The sequence below is a fragment of the Tilletiaria anomala genome (assembly GCF_000711695.1).
Source record: "Tilletiaria anomala UBC 951 chromosome Unknown K437scaffold_108, whole genome shotgun sequence".
Lineage (NCBI taxonomy): Eukaryota > Fungi > Basidiomycota > Exobasidiomycetes > Georgefischeriales > Tilletiariaceae > Tilletiaria > Tilletiaria anomala.
The window spans coordinates 53,880-63,586 of record NW_013546914.1 but is presented as its reverse complement, the minus strand read 5'-3'; the positions used below and the strand labels follow the sequence as shown (position 1 = coordinate 63,586).

The 9,707-nt window shown below is 52.8% G+C and overlaps 3 protein-coding genes across 3 annotated transcripts; 1 reads left to right on the top strand and 2 right to left on the bottom strand.

Annotated features, from left to right (window-relative positions):
* Positions 1 to 378: 378 nt before the first annotated feature.
* Positions 379 to 2,754, top strand: K437DRAFT_280615 (glycoside hydrolase family 15 protein; the record flags this gene model as incomplete). Its single annotated transcript, XM_013385499.1, has 5 exons — positions 379 to 802; positions 963 to 1,129; positions 1,197 to 1,686; positions 1,873 to 2,006; positions 2,086 to 2,754. 5 exons carry the CDS (start codon positions 379 to 381, stop codon positions 2,500 to 2,502), a joined length of 1,632 nt encoding a protein of 543 aa, XP_013240953.1. The 3' UTR covers positions 2,503 to 2,754.
* Positions 2,414 to 4,446, bottom strand: K437DRAFT_14474 (uncharacterized protein). The gene is made up of 2 exons (XM_013385478.1): positions 3,367 to 4,446; positions 2,414 to 3,300 (listed from the first exon to the last, which is right to left on the bottom strand). Exons 1-2 carry the CDS (start codon positions 4,358 to 4,360, stop codon positions 2,567 to 2,569), a joined length of 1,728 nt encoding a protein of 575 aa, XP_013240932.1. The 5' UTR covers positions 4,361 to 4,446; the 3' UTR covers positions 2,414 to 2,566.
* A 636-nt stretch (positions 4,447 to 5,082) lies between these two features.
* Positions 5,083 to 6,000, bottom strand: K437DRAFT_264638 (uncharacterized protein; the record flags this gene model as incomplete). The annotated part of the gene is made up of 4 exons (XM_013385498.1): positions 5,083 to 5,176; positions 5,214 to 5,348; positions 5,558 to 5,663; positions 5,835 to 6,000. 4 exons carry the CDS (start codon positions 5,998 to 6,000, stop codon positions 5,083 to 5,085), a joined length of 501 nt encoding a protein of 166 aa, XP_013240952.1.
* Positions 6,001 to 9,707: the final 3,707 nt, after the last annotated feature.

Sequence of the window (9,707 nt, the reverse complement as noted above, 5' to 3'; positions counted from 1 at the left end):
TCCGTGAAAGCTGCTGCGATGACGAAGAAGTTCCTTGGAAATAAGCCGTTGCCGAACTCATGCGGGCGTCTTCACCATTGGCTCAGGGAATTGAGCGATATTTTCATCATCAAAATAACCCTGCAACATGTTTGATCACGTTCTATCGGTGACCTTCCGGGTTGATTCCACATTGTAATGCTCCAACTCCAAGTCTAACGCCAGGTCATTAGATCCGCTCTTCTCTTTCCAACACCTCCATACTTCTCAGCTTGTTTAGGCGAGCCCCGATCTTCAGCAGAGAAACGTAAAGAGAAGCTGGATTGAGATAAAAATCGCAGCGGGGCTTACTCGCGGTGTTGTATCGCTTCCCTTTACTCCACAACACCGCAAACAAAGATGAGCTTTCTACAGCAAACTCAGCAGCAGCAATCGCTCGCCGTCGCGGCTGCGGCGGCTGTTGCAGCACTGCTCACCTCTCGGTTGCTCAGAAACCTGTTGTACACAGCCTCTTCTGCAACCAGCTCCTCTAAGATTTCCCGTGCGTTGACGCAGTCCGGCTTGAATGAAGATCCCTCGCTCTTCGCACTCCAAGCTTTCACACGCCTCTGCGCCGCCTTCGGTCCTTCTGGTCTCAATGCACCAGGCACGGCTCGTGGTGCTATGATCGCCAGCCCTTCCCGACCGGGAGATCGATGGAACAAGAAAGATGAGAATGACAACTATTTTTTCCAGTGGCCACGCGATTCGGGTATCTCTGTTCGGATCGTCGTACGGAGATGGGCGAGAGCCCTGGAAGGACGGCAAGTTGGCATGCCTGGTGGTCGCAAATGGCTCCATGGGGCGCTTAAGAGAGCTAAAGCAGGGCAAAACTCCTTTATGAGGATCGATCAATTGAAGGGACAGGGAGAAGATGCTGCAATGCTCGAAGGCATCATCCAAGAGTGTGTATTACACATTCCCGACTAATGCGGCATTACCAGTGCTAACCCCTTCGCCAAACCATCTGTTCTTCAGCTTCGCACGCATGAATCACCACCTGCAGACGGTCGAGAGTCCCTCGGGAACCTTTGAGACAGGTGGCCTTGGCGAACCAAAGTTTCTTGTCGACGGAGAACCTTTCACGGGTTCATGGGGAAGACCTCAGAATGTGGGCCCAGCATACGAGTGATTCTTTCCAGGATTTGCTCGCTGATGTGGGCATTTGCATATGAAAGGACGGTCCGGCCCTTCGCTCGCTAGCGCTCCTCTCGTATGCTTCGCAGGTCATCTCGCAGCTGCCACCTGACCACCCATCGCGGGACTTTGTCTTTGAGGTCCTCTACAGTCTCCCGTCCCTTCGCGGTCAAGGATCACCTGAATCGCACCGCGTCATCAACACCGACCTGGATTACATTTGTCGTGTTTGGCGAGAAGGAGGGTTCGATCCCTGGGAGGAGGTGAACGCTGGTTACCCTGCAGAAAGCAGCAAGCCAGAGTCCTCTATCGGCGGCCATTTCTACGTTCTTATGTGTCAACGCCAGGCGCTTCTACTCGGCACGAGATTCGCTCGTTCTATCCATGATGCTACAAGTTCAAAGCTTTGGGCAGACACCGCGAGGAAGATTGAGGAGGCGCTGGAGGCGTTTTGGAACCCTACCGGCTCCCTAGGACTCGAAGGGGATGGGACCGATGGCCCGCTAAGCGAAGACGCTTGGAACGACCCGCGTAGACACTTGCTCTCGGTCCCACAAGAGCTCCTCCGGCGCCCGCACATTGTACCCACGCTTCACAGACGCTATGGCCAGCCAAAGCCGCTGCAGATTGATAGCCAGGTCTTGCTCGCTTTCACGCATGCAGGAGATGGGACCTGGTGCAGTGTTGATGTAGAAGGCGGAGAAGCAGTGGCATCAGCGCGAACGTGGGCGCCGTGGAACGAACGCTGCCTGGCCACGCTTGACCGCCTCGTTGAAGTCTTTTCGATCGTGTACGAACTGAACGCAGGGCTTGACACAACAACGGATGGAGTCCTCTGCGGAAGATACCCCGTACGTAAATTGCGCCTGATACAAAAGCGAAAGGAGGAAAAGACTGATGCGTACCCGCGCCGTCCACTATATCTCGCAGGAGGACATATACAATGGAAAAGAACAATCTGTTGGTCATCCTTGGTTCATCTGCACGCACGCCGTTGCAGAAATTCTTGCCCTCTGCACTATGCACTTTACGCGCTTCCGCACCATCACGCCAACCACTCACTCACTCCCCTTTTTCCAGCGCTTCGATCCTTCCGTCCGAGCTGATTGTACTTACATGAAAGGTGCGGCCGACGGAAAATTCGAAGCCATCTTGAAAGGCTTGCGCACCATGGCTCGCGCTTACCTCGATCACGCCAGGAGCTATGCCGGTCCCGAGGGCAGGATGGACGAACAGATTGAACGCACAAGCGGAGTCATGCGAGGGGCGAGGGAGCTTACATGGTCTTATGCAAGCTTGTTGTCCGCATGGGACGCCATCACGGAGGAAAGTCCCGATCTCAAGTAGAGGGTTGTGTATGCTACAGTGTGATTGCACGTTATTTGCAGTGCCTAGGGCGCCCGAATTTAGTTCACCAATCGTCGCCGTCATCGCTGTCTCTCCTGTATTCGTGTCCGAGTCCAAACTCGTCATCGTCGCTGATTTCCTGTTCGGGATAGTCGTTCCTGTAGAAATCCTCGTCATTCGAGTCCTCATCTTCACCTTCGTCCCAGCTGTCGAACCCATCACCAGGCTTAGCGCCCAAACCCAACTTGCTGCCGACCATCTCTTCATCCACTAGTTCTTCCAGGTCGCCGTCCTCATCATCTTCGTCCGCATAGACACCTCCCACGCCGTCGAGCTTGGTGGACGGTAGCATCATGAGCTCCTCCCAATCTGCGCGGCTAAGGCTCGAGACATTCAGCGCTGCAATTGACTGCACCCCTTGGATGCCTAGCAGAGGCAAGGGAGGTCTGGACGTGGGGAAAACTGTACTGCCTTTGGGTCCAGCCGTAGACGATGCAGATGCTGCAGCATCTGCAGCTGCAACTGCAGCAGGCGAGCCGGCTGGAGCTGCTTGATCGTTCACTTCTTCTTCGTTGGGCTGAAGGTAGCCGCTGCCGGCGACATGACTTGGTCTCAGCCCAACTTCAGCAGCACCATTCGCGGAGGCTCGAGATGGCATGGCTGCAGGAATTTCACGATAGTAAATGTCGTAAACGTAGTCGTCATCATCATCTTCCTGATCATCCGATTCCGCCTCAGAGGGCATTTCAGATGAGAGATCATCGTCCCTGAGATCATTTGGCACTTCTGCATTCTTGGCTGTGTGCGCGAAATGAAAGGTGAGAAATGAGTCCAAGCCGAGCAGCAGGGAAAGTGTAATCTCACCTCTCAAATGGTCGACAAGCATGTTTTTGAAGACATCGCCCAGGCTGTCGACAGGATCAGCCTGCTTTTTCTTCTCCTTCCTTTTGCTCTTGGCTGCCTTGCTCTGTCTCGCAGCATCCTGTGCCGCTTTCTCTTCTTGCACCACAATGTCAATGATCCGGGCCTGTTGCCTCTTGGACTTTGCACGGCTCTGCGAGATCCACGCCGCAGCTGTCGCAGCACCAGGAACTATCTCGCGCTTGCCCCGGCCTTCAGACGCTTGTCTAATGTCGCCAATTACCGCAGCTTTTCTCCGCAACGATGCGTCGGAGCCACTGCGTTTGAGCAAGGCACTGCGCCGGTGATAGCTACCACCCGCTGCAGCTGCTGTAGCCGAGCCTGATGCCGGTGCTGACATTGACTTTGTTATCGATATGTCCTTTGCTCGAACAACAGCTTTGTATCGGCGCAAAGCAGCGAGCTCGCCGCTGTCCGATTGGCTTTGGTACGAATCGCTTCCCTCCGAGGGTGTTGGCGTAGCCGATGCTGGCCTCTGCTGCGCATTCCTGCGCATCATCTGCAGCTTGGTGACTCGCTTTCGCAACTCCAGCTCGTCTGCCTTGCTCGTTGTCGCCATCGTCTCGGCGAAGCGAAAATATCCTGGCGTTTGCTGTTGCTTTGATGCACTTACATCAAACGGCGAAGCTCGGTTGGAGTCTGGAGCCTGGGGTGTGCTAGGCAGCCTTTCCAAAGATGGAGAGGCCGGCAGCCGCACTGATGAGCGGCGCTTGAGATGATGTCCATCATCCAACTCATCGTGCGCGCCACGCAGCTGCCCTTCGATATACAGCGCATCTGCCGGCTCTGTTCCTCTTTTGCGCTTGATTCGGAGGATCATCGAGACCGGCCCAGCTGGCGCACCAGAGCTAGTTGAGCCAGACGCCGCCTGCCTCTGGTTAGCAGCAACATCGCCGCTGTCCGCGAAGGTATCGACAGCGGGTGCAGGTGCGCTCATCTTGGAGGTCGCACTGTTCCTCAGATTCTATCGTGCGTGTGAGTCTGCAGCTGGCATAGCTTCCGTTCGAGTGCCTTCAGCTTCAGAGCGAAGGTCGTTCCTTACGACAGTCCCTTCCGTCTATGTGGCCACGGCGCCGCGGTTTTGGCATTCAAAGTTGCGGGAACGTACGTTCAGTGTGGATGTTGCATCCCTGTCATGCCTGAAAGGTGTGAGATGTGATGTGTCATGGGAATCAACATTCGGTTGCAAGAGTCGACCAGTCGTCGCGAACAGGTTCAAATTTATATTAGAACACATCTCACGCGAATCTGAATCCCTCCCACTAAATAAATCCTCATGATGCCAGGTTGATGAGCAGCTCAAACTGGAACCTGCTACCCAACTTTCCTTTTTGATGATATCCTGTAGCATGCTGCTGCCTTAGCTCTCGTACTGCCAAACAAAAGTGGCTTTCCAAGATTACATGCTTAAGCTCATTCCCTTTCGTGCGTTCTGCATTGTGAGTTGCGGTTGTTTCATGTCTGCTGAGAATGCCTCATGATTATGCTGCGACAGCCGCCTTAAGCATAGGCGTCTTGATGGGAGCTTCTTTAGTGAGCTGAGCGTGTGAAGGCATCGGGGATAGTGCCCTTGGCCTAGAAGCCGAGGTCGCTAGCATCTGACGATCGGTGTCCACCGCAGTCTTCGGTTGTCTGGGGAAAGCGCAAGGGAACGTACACCTAGTGCTTGGCGAGCACCTTGCGGAACTCATCGTCGGTGACGTCGTTGAAAAACACATACTGGCCCATGGGTTTGGGCAATTCAAAGCGCTGCCTGCTATATCAATGACTTCTTGATCGCTTCGACGGACCGCAAGAGAAAAGCTTCGTCGACGAGCTCGTGGTCGACGGTGAGGCCACCGTTGGCCGCAAGCTGGAACCATTCCTTGCGTTTGGCCCCGGTGATGTATCCGCCGTAGAAGGCCTGGTTGACGCTGAAGCTGAAGCTAATGCCGATGGTGAGGATACCCGTGACGCAGAGGCGGCCAAGGGACCAGTTTGAGAGGAGGCGAGTCACGGCCGTTGGCGATCACACCATCCAGTCTGATTTGATGCAAGTTACTCGACTTCAATTGCGGAATCTTGCGTGTCGAACGACGGCATATCTTTTCGCCAATCTTACGGAGCTCGCGGTGCGTTTTCATTCCTTCCGCACGCTTTCTTGCCTGTTTCTCTGTCACTCTTCACAAGCAGACCCCAGGTCGCCTTGCGGGCCACAGTCGAGATCTTGAACAGCTCCATCATGCCGTTCCGCTTCTGGCCTGTAGCAAGGTCTTAAGGGCTTCGAAGCCTAAGGAAGTGTGTAGTGGAAAGTGTTAGGCGCCAAGGAGGCCCTTGGGCTTTCCATAATTGATTCCAAGCTTGACCCAGACTGCGGCGTCGATCAAAGCGATTAACCAACGTCGTACCGACACGAATTTAGTTGGAGATACGAAGGTACGAGGCACACGCGTAGCTGGCGACGTCGTGACCCAGGCCACCATCGACAATGAGAACAGGCTCGGTCCGGATGGGACCGAACTTGTCCATGGCATCAACAAAGCCGAACATGGTGCCCATGTACTTGTGGATCTCGCTTCCCTTGACGGCGTCGATCATGGGCGCATCGTTTCAGGCAGAAACGTGTACAAGCTTCAACACGGGCCTGCAACCTCATGTTGCATGTGAAGACGAGCGGGAAATACGATTCGACTCACACTCATTTACCACCTCACTGTAGATGCCGTTGATATTCTCGTCCATCATCACAAGAGCGCGTCCCATTTCTTGTAGTGGGCTACAATCCCTGTCGACGTGGCGAACATCCACGCGCGATGAGTAAGAGTCCTACTCAGAGAAGGAAGCATTGACCAGCCTTTGCAAGACCTGTTCACCTCCCTTCTCGGTGCCGAAGGTATTGTCGATAAATCTAAAGCTGTAATTTGATTTCCAGCTACCATTGACTTCGAAACCTGCCGCGATTGAGTTCTTCGAGACGGATTTTTTGTATACTTGTCCAGCCACGTTTGACTGGGGGCAGTTTGTTCGTCGCAGCAGGTGATCTTGAAGCGCTACAGGGTTGTAGAGGGTGTGATTACAGAATGGGCTGCTTGAATATGTTTACATGGTAAGTTGTTTTTGGACGCTTGCGAGCGAAGAGCCCGTATTGCCAAACTGACAAAACCCAGGGGGAGGGGTGGAGTGGCTGAAACTAGCTGCTGTTTGAGTGTGTGCTTTTGGTTGTCGAAGGGGGAAACCTTCGTCAAAGCTGAATGGCAACGTCGCCCAGTGAGCACTATATATCAAATGCTGGGGTGCACTGTGTATGGGAGCTTCAATTGAATAGAGCGAGAAGCAGTGCGCGCTTGAAAGCGTTTCATTACAGTTTCTTGTGGTGCGCTCTTCTGCGCAGAGCGTAACACTCGCATCGAACTACTTCGAGCCCGCCTTTAGCTGTCGTCCTTCCTTGCTATTTTTTTTTCTTTTCACACTGCCGATCAAGTCTACCTGTATTTCCCGTAACATGCTTCATGAGCTCGGACGACCACTTGTGGCCTACCAAGTAGAGAGTCACATGCGCCAGTAACGAGACAGTCTTTCTGAAGCAGAATTCTATTTAAGAACGTACATAGCCACTTCGGGGTGCCATCTTCCGGGTCCATCAGACGCTCGCCATATACGATGAGAGAATTGAGCGTGGTTGATGCTTCAAAACACTCGTTTAAAGGGACAAAGGGAAAAGCGCTCACGTGGCCTTGAAAGTGTGAGGCACCGCACCCTCGCCACAACCGAAGGAAGAAGGGTGGGCTATTGCCATGTTGCGACTGTCGTCACTGGGGAGAAAGCGCGAAGAGTATTGAGGGTTTAAAACACTTGCAACATGGGAAGGATGAAGGTTCGGCTCATGCCATGTGACTCTAACAATTGCGGTAGCCAATCTTGCACGGCACAGGGTGATCAGATTTCTTCTCTCGCGTGCTGAGGAAGGCGATTTTCACAGGGTCATAGTCATTCGCGAGGCCTATCAAAGTCTGGCGGATAGGACTGCCCATTGAAATGGGACTCAGTGAAGTGATACTGAAGCGGATCGACAGGTGGGGCACTCAGACAGAACCATTGTATCTTGCTTTATAACGCGGATACGTCTGAAATTGTACTTACGATACTGATGGCAATGGCAGCTGGGCGGTGCAAGGAAGTGGTGGACGCTCAGCCTTATGCGCGGATCTGGGCGTTATCTGCACAAATCGCTGCTTTGAATCAATTGGATCACCTGCCTACTCCAGCTTGAGCTTGCGACACCAGAATCAGGCAATGTACCTGACTTTGAAGTCTTCATAACTTCGCGCATACGGAGGCTTGGTAAGGTATTTTCCCTCCGTGCTTCCTTCTTTGCTAGGTATGGGAGCGTCCCGACCAGTGCAAGGCGGCTCAATGATCCCGTGTCCTTGCTCTTTTTCGCATCGCAGTCTTTCGCGCGCTGAAGGGTTCGGCCTTCTTTCTGGCCAAGTATATTTAAAATAGATGTCAGCGAGGCAGATATATTTAGGTGCAAGGGGATGAGGTTGCACCTGCAAAGGAGCTCCGGAGGTGTGAAAGAGGACTGCAAGCTTCTGAGAGTGCTCGAACTGATGCACTTGGGTTAAGGATAAGTTTATCTATGAAAGAACGCGATATTAGAATTGATGAAAGGCACGAGAGAGCTGCTGAAATGTGCGGCGAAGAGCGCTCGCAGACTTTATTGCATTTGCTCGTGATGCTTGCTAGAGACCTTCTTTATACCCTAACTAGCCACATCGTCTGGGTCGTGCCAATGTACTAAAGACTTTCACAAGACCGCGACTCAACATTGGCTGGTGTCATTCTTTGTCGGCACAGTCGACGGTTGCCATTGTCTCGTTGAACCCTATCACGAACAAGCTGCCTACCGCATCGGGTTCGACCAATTGGCCCATCGTAACTCAGATTTGTTTCACTCGTCACTGTTTGTAGGTTGAACCCTGCTTTGATTGTTCTACTTTCGTTAAGGCCCCTAGGACCTCGACCGCAACGCCACAGAATGGCGATGGGCTCATTTTATCATGGAAGATAAATCAATGTCAACGCACATGACGTACCGAATGCATGCTGCCAACTGGTCGAAGCGGCGTCCACGTACTCGTTCTCGCCGTTCCTAGATTGTTGGGCTTTGCAGCGAATGCGCGATGGGGAGGCGCGCCCAATAAAACGGTTGACGTCATCTGCTGGCCTGCGTTGATTTTTCATCCACAAAAGAAGTAAGCCACGCTCACCAAAGTCAGACCCTTTTTCCGTCATGCGCCGTGACCAGCATGATGGTGGGCGAAACACAAAGCGATGAGTCGCACACGAGCAAGACCCTTTCCGAAACACTACTATAGGAAGATGGCCCCCGCTTCTTGGCCAATCAAAACAAGAGCGGCCCACAGCGGGTGGAGTAACACTGTCAAATAAGCGGTCGGAGCCGCATGTATTTATATTTTGAGCTCCAAGCCAGCAGATGCTTCCCGCAAGCGGCTAATGAGGTACAGGACTAGTACATGGACTGTGGAGGGTGTACATGAAAGGCCCAAGAAACCTGCGCCGGGGCCCAGCCACCCGGCGACTGCTTGGCTTTCACAGGCCGCTCCCTATCGCCAGGGCTTCGGCAGATCGTCTCGTGTCCCAGGGACTTCCGTGAGCATCTGAGATCACGCGACTTGTGCCGAAGCTCAGCGTCATCGTGCGATAATGGGATATGTGCTTTATTTTCTCAATGTATTTATTATTTTCCGAACATAAGCTTCGGGGTTTAGCATCGAGAGGACCCTCAGCGGCCGCAGCTTCTGAGGGTCATACTCTTCGCGACCCGCAAGGCTGTGTAATCATGTAGCAATTAGCATACGTGATTCGAACCTCCAGTTTTCTTCTCGCTTAAGTGGAGCCGTTCATAGTGCCACAGGTTGAGATACATTAGAGAAATTTGGTCAAGATATAAAAGCACACAAAGTTGCAGATGCACATTCGCAAACACAAGGTTGTTATTTTTCACCCATGCAGCAAAGCCAATCAAGCCTCCTTCCCGCAACATACTCACGAGGAAAATACAAGCAGAAAAAGAAGAAGGGAATCAGATTTCATCATGGGAGCTGTCGCGAGTTGTTTGGGAGCTATCGTAAGGGGTACGTGTCATCCATCACGTGTGAGCGCGAAGGAAAATGTGTTAACACTTTTGACTTTTCATGTTACCATACCCAGCTATTGGGTCGTGCTTGATAGCCGTCATCAATGGAATCGAGAGCGTCCTCTCAGCTATGTGAGGCAGTTCT